At 38.3% G+C, this 20944-nt stretch overlaps 1 protein-coding gene across 5 annotated transcripts in view; it reads left to right on the forward strand.

Moving 5' to 3' along the window:
• Positions 1 to 20944, forward strand: part of NLGN4X (neuroligin 4 X-linked) — a 250699-nt gene that overhangs the window by 122070 nt on the left and 107685 nt on the right. For 3 of the 5 annotated variants that reach the window (XM_006114116.4, XM_075915432.1, XM_075915439.1), the window contains exons 3-4: positions 7597 to 7656; positions 10243 to 10395. The exons of 1 other annotated variant lie outside the window; for it this stretch is intronic. In XM_006114116.4, the coding sequence (XP_006114178.2) occupies positions 7597 to 7656; positions 10243 to 10395 (213 nt within the window). The remainder of the gene's footprint in view (positions 1 to 7596; positions 7657 to 10242; positions 10396 to 20944) is intronic. One more of the 5 variants, XM_006114118.4, reaches the window with a different exon arrangement.

Consider the following 20944-nt stretch of genomic DNA (forward strand, 5'->3'; position numbering starts at 1 on the left):
TGATTTCCGGAAAAACTTGCCAGTCTAGACAAAGCCTGTGAGTAAATAGTAGTTTGTAGAGAGGATCTAACAGCTATTCTTTGCCTGCTCTAAATTGCACTTGCTGGTAATGTTTGCTAGTTCCATCAGCTGAGGATTAGTGGAGTGCAAGATTCAATGCTCGAAGTGAGTCTAATCTGGCATGTTGATTCTATATCACCTGAAGATCCCCCAGAATGGGGAAGCCACAATGCGTGGTTAAGTCTACTTTCTTTTGTTCTTTTACTGTTCGAACAAGGCAAAACAGGAGCATCAGACAGCCAAAATTTGTCCCATTATATAGTTAGTAATTTATTAATTCATAATAACACTTGTAATAGAATCAACACTGCAGCAGAATGTCATATTCTAGAGAGGAGTCAGCTACCTCATATGTAGCAGATGCTTTGAAGTAACAAAATGGCTTGACAGCTCCTTTGTTTTTTTAGTTTTTGACTTTTTCTTTAGCTTACTAATCACAAAGCAAAATCTTAAAAGTACTTGAGTATAAATAATTTTATTTTCAGGAGACAGTAGCACTGTTAACACATAACACTGTTTATACTGAGTGGAGAGGGTGAGTTTTCTCAGATTACACTTTATATGACCTGCCTTTACTGGGTATTTGTTTTAAAGACAACCTGTGAAGTTACATCATATGTTGGCCAGGCATTGTGCCCTCTCTTTTTAATGATGAAAAGATCTTTTTCACATTGTTTAATGTTCAGCCTTTGAATTTCACTTGTAATGAAAGTTAATAGCAACCAGAACCCAGCAGGACTGTGAAACAAAACATTACAAATACAGGCTGCGCAGTTTCTCATCATTTTCAGCCAGTTAGCACCTCAGCTGATTTAAATCTACATAGTTCCATTTCAGCTTATGGTGGTTGTTAATCATTTTGTTGTTGTTTCTGTGGGCTCAAACTAGAGATAAGGGTCCTATTGGACTGTGTGATATATAAAAAGTGACATGAAAATCATCTCTATTTCAGCACTCTCAGGCTGTGTCTTGACTACATCCCTCTTTCGACAAAGGGATGTAGATTAGCCACTTTGAAATTGCAAATGAAGCGGGGGTTTAAATATCCCACACTTCATTTGCATAATCGCATCATGGCACTCTTTTGAACAAGTGCCATTTTGAAAGTAAAACCACGCTCTAGGCTACTCAGAGTACAGGATCTTTCAAAAAAGCCTGCTGTTTTCAACAGAACCACATCTAGATAGTGGTTTTACTTTCAAAATGGCTCTTGTTCGAAAGAGTGCCATGACACGATTATGCACTATCCCACGATTAAGCGTGGGATAGTTAAATCCCCACTTTATTTGCAATTTCAAAGTGTCTAATTTATATTTCTCTGTTGAAAGAGGGATGTAGTCTAGACACAGCCTCACAGTTCAAGGGTTTATTTGCTTTAGCTGAGGATCAGGTCCTACATAAGGAAATACAATTTTTTCCGTGTTACTGCCCTGCATATCTACAAATGTAGAAGTCCTCCTCCCCTCCAGCATTCCAAACCATTTTTGAATACCATTGCAGTGGGAGCTCTCAAGACAGAGATCTCCCATACCTTATACAGAAAAAGTGGGACAGCTGCTTTAATGGCACCTCCGTCCTTTAGCCATGGCTAAAGAGTAACAATTCCTTCTACGTTCTTTGGGAGGAGGAGGTGTGCAATTATTCAGTATTAACCATTCTCTTCTAATAGGGCAAATGTTTCACTCCTCTTTTATTTGCTAATTAACTCATACTTTGTATGATGTAGGATATAATAGGGAGCATCTACACAGCACGCTAAACTCGAAATAAGATACGCAATTCGAGCTATGCAAATTTCATATCTTATTTCAAATGTATTTCAAAATAGCTTATTTTGATATTTGGCGCATCTACACAGCACCAGATTTTGAAATAATGCTCTATTTCGAGCCATCAGTTATCCCTTGTGCAACGAGGTTTACCGGGATTATGAATAACACGCTCGTTATTTTGAAAAATATTTCAAAATAATGGGCAGCTTGTGTAGACATGGGGTAGCTATTTTGGGATACCTCCAGTATCCCGAAATAGTCATACATTGTAGATGTTCCCATACTGAAAGAACAATATGTAGTCTATTACAATATATAAGCACTGAGAGCTGACTGTACTTTTGCAGCCTTTATCATTTTCTGTTTTCTTGTTTTGTTTTGTTCTGTTTTAGTGCTTCACTGTGTGACCCTAACATTTTTAATGTAGTTGTATAAAGATTTTTTCTATTGTATCAAAAGGAATATATGGAATAATTTTAGCATTTTTGGGGTCTCTCTCTTCTGCATCGAGCACAGAATTTTCAAGGATGCTTCATTTGTTTAATCCTGCCAAGTATGAACGACCAACAGCATTGTCACTTGGCATAATGAAGTTCTCTTTCACTGGACTGGAGCATTTTCCTAGCTGTGCTGAGAGCAGTGGTTTGAAATTGACTGTGGTCAGGAATTGCATTTAGTTTCAAACTTTTGCATCTGATTCCATTAGGAAAGTGCTACGGCGAAGGATCACAAATCCAATTATGTTGAGTGTCCATTAGTTAAATGCTGCTTCTATGAAGAGATAGCAGAATACAAAGCAATTTTTTTGTGGTTTCTATTAAGTGATGGCCATTTTAATTTTGTTTTTTGTTAGTGAATAACAGGGCTGTAGTTAAAAATGCATTATTACGATTAATTAGATACATTTTCAGTAAAACTACGAGCTAACAATCTTCAAATTCCCTTCGTGATTAGAGGACAGTAGAGATCCAAGCCTTGTTGTCGGGAGAGAGAGAAGAGAGGTATCTCATTTGTGGTTGAAGAGCCCCTTGACATCACCTAAGGCAGTGGTTCTGAATCTGCGGTCTGTGGACCCCTGGTGGCCGGTGACGGTACTGTCGGTGGTCCACAGAAAATTTAAAATAGAAATTAAAATAAATGTACAGAGCCTCTTGAAGCCAGGATGTCATTCAACCCACCTTTCTTCCCAGTCAGCCCCCAATCAGTAAGGGCTGAGGGACTTACTGGCTGCTGACACGGCTATATTGTTTGGGGGAGGGAGCTCTAAAAGGTTGGGAGCCATTGACCTAAGACAACTGTTTGAGGAATTACCAGACATTATGCTCAGATGTATGGAAACACTGGAAAGAAAGGAAGAAGCATACAGATGTAAAGCTCTTACAACTGAATATTCTTTATTTATTTTGTACTGAATAAGGCCATTCTATTTCAATACTTATATACATTTCCTTTGACTCAAGTTTTTTTTCTTTTAGATGTAGCCCCTTTTTCCAGAAATACTTTATAAAGCAACAGCCAACAGCAAGTACTAATTTAATATTTAAAGCATTAGCTAGCATTGCATTGAATATGTGTCCCATTTATAAACACATATGGATGGAAGTCAGGTTCATCCTGGAAAGGGATTGAAAAAATAGGATCAACAACATTCTCTTCTCAAGTTGGTCCTTCAAAAGTCTACCCACACATGCACTGCATGATCGGCATTCTTTGGAGTCATTCTCTGTAGTGTCATTCAGCTTTAATAACTTGGGAATTCTTAAGCTTTAATATAAAACAGATACTTGTTATGTTGCATTGGCTTTGCCTCTCCTCTTATCAGGAGGGGCAGTCTGTGAGGATGGCTCTCATAGATTTGTTACCTTATGTGCTGCCCTTAGAGGTACAGATGGGTCAGAAAGCAGATGTGTCACCTGTCTGCTACATAGATATCACTGCCCTCTGTGGGTGCTTGGAGATCCAAGAGTGCTGGGACAAGCTGTAGAGAACTCCCAGGTTCCTTTCCTTTGGAAAATAATTCCTACATCTGGGACAATCTGGACCTATATATTTACATCAACAATCATGTAGACCCATATGTATCTGTCAGTGCACATTGTGTGAAATTAAATTCACTGAAAAGTTCACTCTCAGTTAAAGATACGAGAGGAAGTTTGCCTTCATTGACATCCTGCACACACATTAAAAGCAAGAAGCAAGACTACTACTACCCTTTGACACATAAAAGCATGTTGCATCATGTTTCACATGTTTGCATACATTGAAGCACCATGTTTCTTGTTTTTACATTACATTGTACTTAAAAACACAAGAAGAGTTTGGGAGGAGCCTGGAATGTTTTCTAGGTGACATCTATCCCATTTAAATAATGTAAACAAAGAAACTGTTCTCCCTTCGACTTCCCGCAGTATGGATGATGCTAAATTTGGGTTAAGATACTTTGACTTTACGCTATGCCATTAATGTAGCTGAAGTTGAGTATTTTAATTCAGACTTAACCCCAAGTATAGACCAGGGGTTACTGGCTTACTTTCACCTTGGATCCAAAATAATTTTTCCCTGTAGTTTTTCATCGTTATGTTTCGGCCATGTCCAGTGGGTTTTTTTTATAGTATGTGAGTGATCACATGCATGACAGGAGAATCTAGTGTCATCTATCTCCTAAAGCCCCAAAAGAATGAACAATGGTTTGAATGGTTGTATATGTCATTACAAGTATACAGATATCATTTTAATGGGTGCATTATTTGTAGTGGTGACATGAAAACAATTTCCTGTGCTTTATATGGCAGATTGTATTTGACAGATGATTTCTAACATCAGTATGTACTGGATTGCTGTCATAGATGTACAGTCTTGATCCTGGAAGATACACTATAGGTGAATATGTTTGACTCGTCCGTTGTATATAGGCTTTAGAGTTTTTCAACAACACTAGGCCCTGGTCTACATACTAGGGAGTTATTTCAAAATAACTACTTCTCAGAGTAATTCAAACTAATTACTCCCCAGTAATGCTTCCTGGGGCTCTAAGTCAAGGTTGCATGTGCACATTAAGGCTCCATCTACACTGTTTGTTTTTTGTGGAAGAGGAAATGCAAATGAAGCGCTCATTTGCAAATCTCAGGCGCTCATTTGCATAGTCTCTTCCGATCCTTTTTGCGGAAGATGTTTTTGCGATAAAAAGCCTTGTGTAGATGGGGCCATTTTTCGGAAAAAAACCTTTTGTACAAGATCCTGTAAACCTCATTTTTGGAGGAATAAGTGATCTTGCGCAAAAGATTTTTTTTTCCGAAAAATAGCCCCATCCACACTGGGTTTTTTTTTCGCAAAAACCTCTTCCGCAAAAAGGATTGGAAGAGAATAGGCAAATGAGAGCATGAGATTTGCTAATGAGCGCTTCATTTGCATTGCCTCTTCTGCAAAAAACAAACAGACAGCGCCTTTGGGAGCCTGCTTCCGACTACTTTTGAGGCTACCCTGAAGTGTGGATGTGCTATTTTGAAATTATTATTTTGGGAGTTGTTATTTTTAAATCAGTTATTTTGAAACAATTTCTTAGTAGACATGCCCTATTGGAATAACTTTTCACATTTGACAACAGCCTCTTTTTCCTTGGGAGCATTTGGAAAGAAATTTGGGTGTGAATTGCGTTTCCAAAAACTCACCAAAAATACTTGACGAACAAATGGTACAAATTCCTGTTTAATGCCTGGAATTTCTACTCTGCATCTGAGAGCTGCCTAATATAATGACATGTTTTTAGGCTAGAATGGACCATTGTATCATGTAATGTGACCTCCCTGGAACACAGATCTTTCACCCAATTATTCCTGTTTTGAGCCCAGAAACTTGTGTCTGACTAAAATATATATTCCAAAAAGGCTGCCAATCTTGATCTGAAGACGTCAAGAGAGGGAGAATCCAGTACTTTGTTTCAATGGTTGATCACCTTGACTGCTTTTTTTTTAAGTGCCTTATTTCTAATCTGAATTTCTCTGGCTTTAATTTCCAGCTAGAGGGAGCTTATGTGAGTAGGTCTCCTTTAACATTCACAGATAAAATCTGCAGTTTTCTTCTCAAGTGGTAACAAAATGATGTCAAAGACACATTTCAAAACCCCTTATTGCACCAACAGTTCCTGAGTACATTCCATTCTAATTGGCAGCAACAATTTTTTGTTTTGGAATATTTTATCTTCAAATTGCATTGCTTTTGTTCTATTTTTTAATTGCAAGTAAAAAAAAGCTGTTTGATCAAAAATTGAGTCTAGATAAACATTTTTTAAAAATAGACTATGCTTTTGTTCAACTCTATTCATTTAAAACTTCTTGAAAACGAACCTGTGAGTACATGAAAATATTTAAATGGTTTAATATCTGTGAAAACCAAAGTTGCCAAGTGACATTTATAGAAAATGGGCCCTTGTCCTGAACTCAGTCAAGTCAGTAGAAGTTTTACCACTGAATGCTAGAGGTGCATGATTGAGCCAAATATGTATTCATCATAAATTAAAAAGAAAATATATTACTATTGCAGATATTGCAGTATATTTCATTGTGATATATTCATTCTTCCTATATTAACAAAGTACATAGCTCCACTTCAATCTGAATAGAAAATATACTTCCCAACAAAGGCAATAAAGAGCTATTTCAGGTAGCATGGTGAATTAGCCTATTAATAAGTCATCTTTAGCAACCACATTTCAATTCTAACTTAGAATGGAAATAAATTTTCCATTGTATTTTAGTCTATAACAGATAACTGTTTGGTTTTCCGGTTGAACCTCTCTGGTCAGGCAACATGCATGGTCTGGCATGACGTTAGTTTAGCCAGATGTCCAGTTATCATGGGTGTGGCAAAGTTTCCCACGTCCCATAAAGTTTGTTTACACCACAAATTCTGGCTCTTAGTATTCTGTGCTATTTTTTTTGCTCTAATTTATCCCTAAATGTCTTCTAAGAGCCCAGTAAACAGTATAAGTGTTGGTAATACAAGTGTTTATTATTCTTAAGTAAGCCCCATGATGAATAATTATGGTTTTACTGTCATGGTAAGTAGCTATTTTCAGTTCATTTCTGACTATGTAAAGGCCATTCAGTATGCTGTCATCTGACCCAGGGTTACATGGGGGCTGATTCCATAGCTTGAACTGAGTTTTTCTCAATGTATTTCTTTAGTCTTTCAAATTTGGTGTCTTAAATGTCTTTTTGCTTACACAGGAAATAGGATTTAACTAATAAAGGGCTTTCTGGTTTGTCTCTAGTAATTATGGTTGATATTTAAGAAATCAGGGAAGAAATTTGATATTTAAGAAATCATAATCAGGATGACTAAAACATTATAATTCAGAAAGTGAGTAAAAGGTGATAATTTCTGCAAGTTTATGGGAAAAATAAAAATATCTCTTTCTTATAACAACAGATAATTTGGTGGATTTAATATTTTTGTTTATATTACTTTTTAATTGAACATTATTTTTGTTTTTTCAGCAATGTCTTTTAACCAAAACAGCTTCATTGTCATACTATATACTAGAGATATACGTATATTTTTCAAATAATATTTTGAATTTGTTCTTCTTGACATCTTACGTTTGTGTGCAATTTGCATTTTTTTTTCAAATGTAACAGACTTGACTTTTTTGCGTTACATTTTTTTATTTTTTGGGCTAGTGTTTATTTTTTGCTTTTTAATTTTTGAGAGCCTGCTGTTTTTGAACTCTCTTTTTTTCCCTTTATTCTCCTCACTATGACCCCAGGAGCCAACACAAAGAAAAGCGCAGATGATATAACCAATAATGATCGTGGTGAAGATGAAGGTATTTTTTGTTTTTTTTCCAAAGCTCAACCCTGATGCATGAACATAAACTTCTTTTTATTTTTATTATTATTTCAACATGATTTTTCTCCTTATTTGACAAAAGTGCACTACAATGTGCTTCTTTATTTTCTTCTTATTGAAAAAATGTTTCTTTTTTTTCTTTTTAAAATCCAAATTAGCATAGAGATTGCTGCAGCTCCCTTCAGAGATAAATATAAAAGTTGACCCTAAATATGTGTGAAGTAGATAACATATACATATATTTTATTTATAATCACTTCCCTCACTCCTGCATAGGAAAAGAAAATGGAATTTTAAAACATGCATGTGTTCTTCGTCCTTTCTACCGCAAATATATTTTGTAAGTTCACTTTGCTTTATGAAACTCATGAAATAGCACGTTATTTTTACCACGCTTCCTTCTCTCTCCCAGATGCGCAAACTGTATGTGAATGAAATTGCTTTGAAACTCATTTGTGGTGTTTCATTTAATTTTCTTATCAGTACATGTTTTGTTACTAGGACACACAAAAAAGGAAGTCTCTTGATGATCTTTCACTATTTTCTCCTGTAATTAGCCAGTTTTCCAAGCCATATTTTAGCTGTCTGAAATCAGTGATGATTTTTTCAACAACCTCCTGGAAAGTTGGATTGGATCCATTGACAGGAAATGCTAAAGTTCACAGGAAGTAGCATTAAAAGTGTTACAATGAGATAATTTTGTTTCCTTCTTTGGCAAAAGAGTTATTAGGATCTCTTAAACATAGAAAGAAGTCAAATAATGTCTCTTTTTATTAATCTTTGCTTTTTACTTAAGTTATACTATCAACTATCATTGAAATATTCATCAGATTTTTTTAAAATGTCTAAATTACTCACATTAGTTACTACCTCTGAGTTAGAGCTCATGTTGCAGCCTTTTTGTAGTTTGAGAATAGCTGGTGGATATAATATAGTGCAGAAATTTAGCCCAAATTCCTCTTATATCTGGCCTTTTCCAGGTGTTATCTCATGTCTTCCTCCTGTGTTCTTTTATGTGAATCCCAGCTCAAATAGCTGTTTTACAGCTCTCTTCTCTGTTTTCTTTAGAATCCTGTACATCACAGTGAAATAAGCTCCTAATCTCAATTTTTCTTGAGAGTTCAGTCCTGCTGTATTTACTCTAACCTTTTAAAGCAGAGTAACTCACCAGTAGCCCTCCATTCTCCCTTCTTCACTGCTATAATATATTGTTTTTCCAGTAAGGGTACCAGAACTAAGCACAGCACTCTTATAGAAGCCTCACTAGTACAAGATTTTATGATCAGTTAAAAGAAACAAAAACATTTTCTATTCATTTATGAAAGGTAGATAAATATGCGACTGTAGTTAATCTGAAAGCCTATTCTGAGGATAACTAATATCCAAACATGCACAAAGGAGGGAATAAATAGCTTATAAACTTTTAAAAATGTATATTATCACTTTAGATATAAACAGGTGACTAGTAGAGTGTGAAGGATTGCTTATCTTCTTTTTTATCTAGCCTCACTCCCATTGATGTCAAAAAGTAAAACTTTCTTTGACTTTAATGATCCAAGATCAACCTTTAGGTAGCACTTAATAAAAATAAGTGAAGATTAAAAAAAACAATTATTTTACAAGGCTTTATGGTTTTTAAGCGCTGTTCTTGATATTCTGTTGCCATTAAAACCATTTTGTTTCTTTTATATGTCAAGATCTAGTCTGACTTTGCACAAAAGCAAATGTTCCATCCAGTGTTTCACTAAATACAGTACAATATGCATCATTATGCATTGTACTTTTGTTTAGCTATAGACTAAAACAGAGAACTCCCAAGTTTTAGTCTAGATCTTTACCAACAAGATCGTCCAATTTGTCACTTTGATTAGGCACAATATGCCACTAAAGTCTTTATTTTATTTGGGAACAAAATATTGAAGCTGAGTACTGTACTAGGCTTCTCCTATGTATTAACTCCTAGACAGGTTTGAATAGGAGATGATTTGCCATGTTTTTATTTGGTTAATTTAATGTTAATATGTTGTCAGTTATTGCATTAGGAAATGGAACTTTATACTTTCCACAAAGCTGTCTCTCAGTGGGAGAATGAGAACACTAGGTGAACGGTATTAATTTGTGGTTTATGTATTGGTTTATCTGGATTATCTAGATTTTTTATGTTTTAATAATATCCTAATAGTGACCCCTGTTACTGTGCAATTTAATTTTTTACTGACACTTCTAATTTATCTGAAAGTTTAATTTTTTACACAGGTTAGTGCTTTCCCCATATTCTGAGAACATTACATATGAAACTGTATTTGGAAGTAACAAATAGCAAAAAAATCACCCCGTTTTCTCAACTTCTTAAACCCACTGAGCATTTAATGTTGATCACTCTGAAGTGATGCAAGAAAAAGTAGAGGAGAGGAAGCCTAGCTGACTGAAAAGCTATAGCTAAAATTGAAAATATGGGGAAAATAAAATATTTTAATAACACTTTTGTGAAAAAGCAACTGCCTGTTTTGTTTCAATATTTTTTATTACTTTATTGTATCTTCCTTACTTGCATTTTTTTCAGACATTCATGATCAGAACAGCAAGAAACCCGTTATGGTCTACATCCACGGGGGATCTTACATGGAAGGTACTGGAAACATGATTGATGGGAGCATTCTAGCAAGTTATGGAAATGTCATTGTTGCAACCCTCAACTACAGGCTAGGGGTTTTAGGTAAGTGATTCATTTTTTAAAAGAAAAGCACTAAATGTGCATTGGAGTAATTAGATGGAGTTTCCATTTAACTAGCTAATTTGATTAAAATGTTTTATTGCCGATATTATCGATTGATCTATGGCAACTTCTTTTAAGAATATTTTGTGCAATTTTGTGTTGTAAAAGGGAATATACTTGGTGGATAGCTCATAAATCTAAAATGTCATTATGACATCATTTTACTTCCCTTGGTTTAGTGACTTTACCAGTTCTGAGTTATATGTATTTTCATCTAAAAATGCCTCTATTTAACATATAAAGAAGGATTGAATTCAGGAAGAAGCATCACTCATCAGAGTTCTAACACTGTGTTAAATAGACAAGAGGTGTTTAGCTTTTGGGGGTGTTTTGTTTTGGCAGAAGTGGATATTTTTATTTTTTCTATAATAATACAGAATATGTTCATTTTGGTAATGTTCATTGCAATCAAAAAGGTCTATAACATCAAGAAGTGATATCAGTTTTTATAAATGCTATGGAATGATTTCTCCACACAAGTGAGTTAATATGTTGAATGACGTTACTTTTGCTGCCCATCAGCGTGGGCAAAGGCAGCCTATCCAATGTGTTGGCATAATTTTGAAATGTTAGATTCAATAAAATGGGTTCATTTGAGCAATGATATTACTGAGCACCGAACTTTTCTTTTTTCTTCTTTCTGTTACTTTGTTATGTTCCCAAATGCAAGGAGCATATTCCATTTTTCAATATAAAATGAAGGCAAACCTTTACTCATGACAGTAGTCTCTTTGACCATCTCTAGAAAAACCATTTGACTGAAAACAATAAAACATCTAGTCTATGGATACATAATTTTTGCTACAGTATACATATCTTCATCTTTTATGACCCATAAGGTAAGTCACAGTGATGTCTCTAGCTGTGATATTTAGTGGGCTCTTTAGTATTATATGTTACTATCAACTCAAATTTGTGTATATTTGTTTTTAGTGTGAAATGGAGGAAGGTGGGGTTTTTTTGTAACTTGTTCATCTGTTGTACTACTGATATGTTTAAGATGTTTAGCAAATAGACAAGCAACAAAAATTTCCAGCTACTCAGGAGAAAGGAAACTTTTCCCCATGCTTTTTCCCTCAATCTGTTCTGTGATTTTAAATATGAAAGAAACGTGTCTTAACATCAGATTCAGCATTAAAACTTAAAGCTATGACTTATAAAAAAGGCTTCAGTGGACATATACAATACAGTTGGGGGACATAAAAGCACGCAACATAATTCAAGCATAAAGAATAGCAAGAAAATAAGTGCACAGTTGTGAAGATGGAGCCCTCTTTTTAACTGCACAGGGGATATAAACTGTGCTCCTAATCCTAGGCAATGGGTTCCCCTCTGTAAGGAATTATGAATGATTGAACAGCTCTCTTTGTAATGTTTAGTTTTTTGTTTCTTACAAGTCAAATTACTCACGGATTAAGATGAAAATATTTTAGAAAAAATATTTCTCACTTTCTGGAAATGGAAGAATCTGCCACATTTGCCTCTATAAATTTGAACCTATCCTATTTCCTATATTTAGATGGAAGAAAGATGAGAGAAGGTGTTTTTATCTTGCTAGGTTGGTATGTAGGCAAAGGGTTATTTTTTTTAATGTAGAGGAGCAATTCATTAGTATGACAATCTAAACAATATGGGCTCATCTACACTGGCCCCTTTTCCGAAAGGGGCATGTTAATTTCACAGGTCGTAATAGGGAAATCCGCGGGGGATTTAAATATCCCCCGCGGCATTTAAATAAAAATGTCCGCCGCTTTTTTCCGGCTTTTAGAAAATCCGGAAAAGAGCATCTACACTGGCCCCGATCCTCCGGAAAAAAAGCCCTTTTCCGGAGGATCTTATTCCTACTTCAAAATAAAAATGTCCGCCGCTTTTTTCTGGCTTTTAGAAAAGCCGGAAAAGAGCGTCTACACTGGCCCCGATCCTCCAGAAAAAAAGCCCTTTTCCGGAGGATCTTATTCATACTTCAAAGGTAGGAATAAGATCCTCCGGAAAAGGGCTTTTTTTCCTGGAGGATCGGGGCCAGTGTAGACGCTCTTTTCCTGCTTTTCTAAAAGCCGGAAAAAAGCGGCGGACATTTTTATTTAAATGCCGCGGGGGATATTTAAATCCCCCGTGGATTTCCCTATTATGACCTGTGAAATTAACATGCCCCTTTCGGAAAAGGGGCCAGTGTAGACGTAGCCTATCTATATAAGGAAATGAAAGGGTTTACAAAACATACTTTTGTACTTTAACTTGTTTCTTTTCCTATGTGCCTATAATCTTTCTAATGATACAAATCATGCTATTTTTTCGCAAAAGGCCTATGTTTGAATTGAAAGAGCAAAATGTCCATTCACAATATGCATATAGAACCTGGTACATTCAGAAAGCAAATAGAAGTGGGAAGAACTTCCTTCTCCTTGTACCATTGTGTAATCTGACTGGAGCCCTTGAGAGAATAGGTAGCTTCTGTGAATATATTGGATGGAGAACAATTGGAATGGATGTTAGGTCTACTTCAGAGAATTCTGTATGAGTGCTGGGTGGAGAAAAAAAAGAAAGAATCTGTATTTCTTCAAATAAATGAGCTAATAGAAAAAGTAAGGCTCCTCCTTACTCAACTGTGAAACAAATATCCTTTTCTTTTTCTCTTAGAAATTGAGAGTCATGATAATCTCTGAGGCTATATCTACACAGCTGTGTTATTTTGGAATAACTAACGTTATTCTGAAATAACATAATCCACGTCCACACACAAGCTGTTATTTCGACATAATGTCAAAATAATGAGCTGGAGTACTGCTTACTCCTAAATCCTCATTGTATGAGGAGTAAGGGAAGTTGGAGGAAGAGTACTCTACCTCGAAATAACTGCTGTGTAGACAGCGCCAATAGTCGAAATAAGATATTTTGACTTAAGCTACGCAATTAGCACAGCTCAAGTTGCATAGCTTAGTTTGAATTTAGCCCTGCTATGTAGATGTGTCCTGAATGAGAATGATCTGTAGAATCTATGTGCCCCACATGAACACCAGGGAAAAATATGGCATGAGAGTTACAGATCTGCCCTTCTACCACTTGTTCTCTGAATAAAACAGATTGATATAACTCTGGAAAGGTTGGAACTTACATTTCCTCTTTCTGTCTCTGGGTAGACCTATTAGCAGGTTGGGGAGTGGAATCAAGGTTCTGTCTACCCTTCCTTTGCTCTTATTTGATCACAGTGGGAAGCAGTGGGAGTGAAGGTTGCACTCCATAGGTTACCAGGAGCCGCAGTGTGAACAGCTATAATGTGGTCGTTCTGTAGTTAGGAGACCTTTACTCCTCTCTCTATCATGTTTTGACTAATCAAAATCTACCCCCTATGAACTACCCAGAAATGATAAAAGAGAAAAGCTTGGCTGCGGTCTCATCTTTGGTTTCAACTTAGATCAGAAGGACTATTGCCTTTATAACAATTGCAGTTGAATTCCAATTTTGCAAACCACTTAGGATAATTGTGAATTAAATGGAACAGGGAAATTAGGCAAAATGGAGCTCTGCAGGAACTTAGTTTCATCTCTGTTGTAGCAGTGACATGCTAGAAGTTCAGTAAATGTGGAAGTTTGGATTTTAGATTCAGTAAATCTAGATTTTGGAGTTTTAATTTTAGTTGATTCCTCCTGTTTATAATGCTAGAAGTTATACCTGGCATTTCTTAGATCCTTAATTCAAATACACTTTTCTTCATTTAAATCATTGTTCTTGGGTGAGGTTGGGAAAGAGGGGTTCCGTACGCAGGCTGCTTCAGGGAGAGAGGACTACCCCAGCCCTCTCACTGCAACAGCCTGGGGCCAGGTGAGGTATGTTTGTCCGTGGCTGCTGTAGTGGGCACTGCTGGGGAAGCTTGCATGTCCCCTGTATAGGGGACTGGCAGATACACAGACAGACATACAAACACATATAAACTCTCTGAAATATATAGTAGATAGCTGACTCTTTCTCAGTGTTTGCACCCTGCTGGCCCAATGGGGTTATAGCCATCTGGGTCCCCATCTCTGCCCCCTTGCTGCCCCCTGAGATTATTCTACATATAACTACCTCCTACCAGATACCCCCTTTCCATTTTATGAGAAACAATCAAATTCCAGGAACATCCCATTATCTTGACATAACCAATCCCTTACCGTACTTTAAGTTATGATAAGAGGAAGCTGCATACCAAATTTGGTGGTCCTAGCTCTTATAATTTAAGACAAGTTCTTGAACAAGCAGACTCACAGATGTTTGGACAGACAGGTATACAGTTCTAAAATATATAGTAAGATGAAACTTTTGTTTTAACAGGAAATGTGATATCCTTCCCTACCTATAAATTCTTTGTATTCGTGACTTGTTTTCAATATTACATGTAGCAGATATAGAGTGGGGATTACTACTATTAGACCATGTCTACACTAGGGGTGCATCTAGACTACATGGCTCCGTCGGCGGAGCCATGTAAAGTAGTTTACTCGACATAGTCAATGAAGCGGGGATTTAAATAATCCCCGCTTCATTATAATAAAAATGGCCACCACGCTGTGCCAGCAATCAGCTGATCCGGCACAGCGCGGCTGTCTAGACGTGGCGCAGTCGACAAGAGATGCCTTTGTCGACTGCTGCGGTATACCTTGTGAAACATAGGCTTTCCTTGTCGACCGTGCCACGTCTAGACTGCCGTGCTGTGCCGGATCAGCTGATTGTCGGCACAGTGCGATGGCCATTTTTATTTTAATGAAGCGGGGATTATTTAAATCCCCGCTTCATTGACTATGTCGAGTAAACTACTTTACGTGGCTCTGTCGATGAAGCCATGTAGTCTAGACGCACCCTAGAAAATTATTTCAAAATTACTAAATTCGACTTAAGAACTCTCAATTTAACAAGTTCAAATTAGCACGTCCACACTTCAGGGAAGCCTTGAAATTAGGCAGGCTCCTTTAATGTGGACATACTGCCTTTGACTTAGAGCCCCAGGAAGCACTGGGGAGTAATTAGTTTGAATTATTCTGGAGAGTAATTATTTCAAAATATTGGCACCAAAGCATTCACACTATCATTATTTCAAAATAACTATTTCAGTATTAACATTACTCCTGATGAAAAGCAGGAGTTCAGATTTCGAAGTCCATGTCCCATTGGTTCAAAATAACTGGCTTGATAGTGTGGACGCTCTGCTTATAAATTCGATCTTAGGGGGGTTATTTAGAAATAAAGTCCTAGTGTAGACTATGGCTTAATGTTTTATTTTGTAATGACCTGAATAAGTTTGTAGTGAGTCATGTAGATGGAAAGTCCTGGACTTGTTTGTGAAACAGTGGAAATGAGCTCCAGTGAATGTGAGCTCCAAAGAGACTTAACATTAAGAAAAAGATGAATTGCCTGAGCTGTTTTTATTCAGTTTAATTTAGAGCAGTCTAGGCAATGGTTTCATATGTTTGTAAACAAAAATATTCAAGAGCATCCACAAAAGACAATATGCACTAATGTAAACTTAATGTTTTTATAAAAGAGTGACATGTAAATCTTGTGTTCTAGGAATATGAAATGAGTTTCTTGAAAGTAGCATTTAATGAAATGCCTAATGCAATATATAAAACATGCTCAGAGTTGGAAATAATGAATTCCTTTTTACATTTTCTTCCTCTAAGGCACAGCAAAACAATCAGATAAAGTATTTTGCCTTTTCTCTACCTGATTTTTGTCATATACTTCAATTTTAAATGTTCTCTCCTTTAAACAGAGTTCTCTTTTACTTGGGAAAAATCTGTATTTAGTCATGATATTTCATACTGAATGGACAATAAAAATAAACCATGACTGGGTTCTGCATGGTACTCAGCACTCTAGAAAGTTGCTGAGTGTCATGAGCTCTCACTAAGTACCCTGTTTCTAAATTCAAGACTCAGTCCACTAAATGGTGAATATTATGACCTATTTAGAAATAACTGAACAAAAGAATACATGTGCTTTGTAAAATGTGGGTTTTGACCATTCTGGAAGCTCCCATCAATTGCAACTGACAAATTAGTGGGCTTCCTGAGAGAAAACTGGAGAGTAAAATTCTACTTTGCTACTATTAGTATGTTGTAGAAATTTGGGAGCTTATTTTCCCCAAGTCATATATATGACCAAAGTAAAACAAAACTCATATTTTCAAATCAAAATGACTATTAAATAGCTACATATAGGGAACTCTTAACATTCCGTTTCATACATCTCTTTTATATAATGCTATTTTATGAAGAAATGTTCTGGAAGTGATACCCATTGGTATGCTTCAGAAAACTGTTCAAGTTAGCAATGCTCAAAAAGGAACCTGAATTTTCTTTTCAAGAATTCCCGTGAGCAGCCAAAATGTACAGCTTGGATTATATGCAATAAGAGATTACACTTAGAATCTTCTTTACATATAGTGCACTACAGTCTCCTTTTTGCTGACAGTTTCATACGGTATCCTATGGGTGTGTCGGACTTACTTTTTAGATCACTTTCTTTTTTCACTTAACAGATATAATAATAATACAGTTTGAGAGAATTTCTTACGTTTTTTTTTAATTCAAACCTTGCATTTGTTCTAAAGCTAAATACTCAGTTTAAGTTTTAAGAATTTTCAGATTGAAGACAGAGAAAGGAGATAAGAAGAAAAGCACAGGTCAAGTGTTTCGTTTAAAAATGAATACAACTTTTTTGTAAAGACCTGTTTTGTAGCGCTGTCTACAGCTTTTCTTCAGAGTCTGAGCTTATGGCCTGATTTCTATGCCCATTTAATGCTATGTCTCTTCTACAGGGCCTGTGCTGGTATAGCACACTTCCACCCCAGCCCAGTAGAGATCCAGCATAAACTGACAGAAGAAGATTTGCTTACATAGTAACCCCACCTCCACAATGACATTAGATAAACCCACAGAACTACTCGTCAGTTGGCATAGTTGCATCTGCACTGGAAGTTGCTGGCTTAACTATGTTTGCTAGATGTGATTTTTTTTTAATACCTGGAGGTGAGCCACATAGTCCAGAAAGCTTTGTAGAGTAGACCAGGATTTGCAGTTCTAACAGGGAGGAAGGCCTTCTCATACATGATATGTGATGGCCTTCCTATATCTCCAACGCAAGTGTTTAGGGATAATTGGGCTGATTATGTCATCGGGAAGTGGGCAAAGCTGAACTGGTACAAGGAATTGGGTAATGAATTGCTAAGGGCATGGGGCAGTGATAGATAACCACCTCACATGAGCAAAGTAAACAATAAACAAAGTAATGGCCTGCCCAGATCCATACTGCCTTTCACAGAAGGCAGGTTGTTTTAAGGTGAGTTATTATTTATCATTACACCTAGAATCCCTAATCATGGACAAGGATCCTATTGTGTGAGGCACCATACAATCAGAAAACATAAAGATGGTCCCTGACTTAAGGAGCATATAATCTGTGTACAAAGACAAGAGACAGCTGATGGATACAGAGAGATTGAAGATTATAAGTAAACAATGAGATAATATTAGCATGATAGGCAGTGGTCTCTGCTGACAACCAGCCTAAGGAATCTCAAGTTCCATGTAGGCATCACAGCAAACAAAACAAGAGTTTTGAGGAGATGGTAATGTGAGGCTAACAATGCCTAATCCAGCAGTTCCCAACCACCAGCCCATAGCTGCTGTGCCACAGTGGATCTGGGGGCCAGGCCTGGGGTACACCACTCCTGCCATGGCTGTTGCGTGAGGTGTGTCCTGCCCAGTCTCTCAGCCAACCAGCACCAGGCAGGGACGGGGTCTCTTCCTGGAAATGGAAGATCAGTGCACTGCATGGTGGGAGGATCATGCAGAGCCTGGTATAGAACCTTAATGAAGCTGTGACCTGGGCAGCAGTGCTCAGCTGGAGGTTGGGAGGCAGTGCAGGGCTAGGTGAGAAGGGTGGGACAGGCACTGGTGGTTCTGGGGGACTGTGGGGGTGGGGGAGATCTAAAAGATGGGAGGCTGGCACTGGGGATCCTGGGGGCTCTAAGAGGTGGGGCAAGGGCTGACACTGGAGGAGACTGGGGCTTCTGGGGTGGGGAGCTAACATTGAGGTGCTTTGGGGACAGGGCTAATATGGGGGATTGAGGCCTGGCACTGGAGAGGGCTCTGGGGGGGTTGGGTGCAGTGGGGCTCTGGAAACAAGAGGCTGGCACTGGGGCATCTGGTGGTGGGGGGTTCTATGGGGTAGAGAGTTGGCACTGAGGAGTTTGGTGGCTGGCACGGGGGGGTGTTAGGTGCAGGGAATTCTGGGATCAGTGACTGGTAGTAGGGGGTAGTGGAAGGGTGTGGAGCCTCAGGGGTTAGGGCTAGCACTGGGGGGCTCGTGGGGTTGGGGCTTCTGGTGTACCATTAACATTTTATTTGCATATTTGCATATTAATTATACGTATGATGAATATGCAAATAAAATTGTACTGAGCCATCAAAAGTTTGTGAATGGGTTTGCTGGTTCCCAGTATAAAAAAGGTTGAGAGCCACTGGCCTAATCTTTGTTCCTCTGTCTAAATCAGAGGTCTCCAAGCATTTTTAGTCCCTCACCAGTCTTTTGAGACTGCCGCTAATAGTGTCAGTTAATGCCAGTTGTCATGGTGTTTTTAATGACCTGATGCAACACCTCAAGTATACTTGACACAGACTTCCAAATTCTAACTCAAGTATTCTTACGGATGGTATAAATTTGCATTGATGGTTCATGGTATAATTTCCATTAGCATTAGCAGAAATGATATATGTTGTTTGAATGCTTGAATCATGTTTTTGTGCTATTATTTTGATCACTGTATAGAAACAAAGAAATTAAGAGATGTTCAAAATTCACAGAATCATCATCTTACCTCATTAGATATCTGGGTTTGGTATTTTTGAAATGTTTTCTTACTTACCATTTGGCTTGCTGATATTTGTTTCACTGGAATGGTGGAGATGGTACTGTGGCAATATGCGTATGAGTTACTGTAAAAACAAGTACTGACCATAGTTTTGTGAGATTTTTAATATCACAAGTATTCCTTTTACATAGTGAGTGTATGGTAGCAGAGTGATACATCTCTAGTAGCATATGCCATTGTATTCCATTTTCTTACACGTCTTACAGGGTATAATGCTCCTGACAAGCTTTTGAAACCTTCACACAGTTGCTTAGTTGGTCCTGAATAGCAAATTAACAAGCTTGGCACTGATCAAGAATTTTTGGCTGGAGGTCCCCATTCCTGAGTGCAGCCAATTCCACTTTCTGGGAACAGTGGACTAGCCCAGGGTATGTCTACACTACAAAGTTAGTTCGAACTAACAGACGTTAGTTCGAACTAACTTTAATAGGTGCTACACTAGCGCTCCGCTAGTTCGAATTTGAATCGAACTAGCGGAGCGCTTAGTTCGAACTAGGTAAACCTCATTTTACGAGGACTAACGCCTAGTTCGAACTAGCTAGTTCGAACTAAGGGCTGTGTAGCCCTTTAGTTCGAACTAGTGGGAGGCTAGCCCTCCCCAGGTTTCCCTGGTGGCCACTCTGGCCAACACCAGGGAAACTCTATGCCCCCCTCCCGGCCCCGGACCCCTTAAAGGGGCACGGGCTGGCTACGGTGCCCGTGCCAGGTGCAAGCCTGCCAGCACCCAGCTAGCAGACCCTGCACCTGGCACGGCACAGAGCCACCCACCCGATGCCCCCCAGCCCACCCCCTCTTGCCGGGACCAGGCTGGTGGCTCCCGGGAGCTTGCCCTGGACCACAAGAGGCGGGCACCTTCCTGGGCTAGTGCGGACATCGTGGACCTCGTCCACGATCTCCGCACTAGGCACAGGAAAGTGGCCGTCTAGGGCAGGAGAGCTGCCAGCCTGGCCACCCAGGACCAGGTGTGCATGAAAATCAAGGGGGTCCACTGAGACCCCCAACACTGAGCCCTGAGCTTACAATGGCTGTACTGGGTCAGACCAAAGGTCCATCTAGCCCAGTAGCCTGTCTGCCAACAGCGGCCAACCCTAGGGACCCTGGAGGGGATGGACCGAAGACAATGACCAAGCCATTTGTCTCGTGCCATCCCTCTCCAGCCTTCCACAAACTTTGGGCAGGGACACCACTCCTACCCTCTGGCTAATAGGACTCCATGGACCCAACCTCCATCACTTTATCTCACTTCCCTTTAAACTCTGTTCTAGTTGTAGCCTTCACAGCCTCCTGCAGCAAGGAGTTCCACAGGTTAACTATTTGCTTTGTCAAGAAGAACAACTTTCTCTGACTAGTTTCAAGCCTGCTACCCATTCCTTTCCTTTGGTGTCCTCTAGTCCTTCTTTATGGGAACTCAGGAAGAACTTTTCTGAATGCACCCTCTCCACCCAACCCCTGCTTTTAGAGACCTCTATCCTGTCCCCCCTCCATCTCCTCTTTTCTAAGCTAAACAGTCCCAGTCTCTGTAGCCTCTCTTCATCTGGGACCTGTTCCCAACCCCTGATCATGTTAGTTGCCCTCCCCTCT

Source organism: Pelodiscus sinensis, chromosome 1 (genome assembly GCF_049634645.1).
Source record: "Pelodiscus sinensis isolate JC-2024 chromosome 1, ASM4963464v1, whole genome shotgun sequence".
NCBI lineage: Eukaryota > Metazoa > Chordata > Testudines > Trionychidae > Pelodiscus > Pelodiscus sinensis.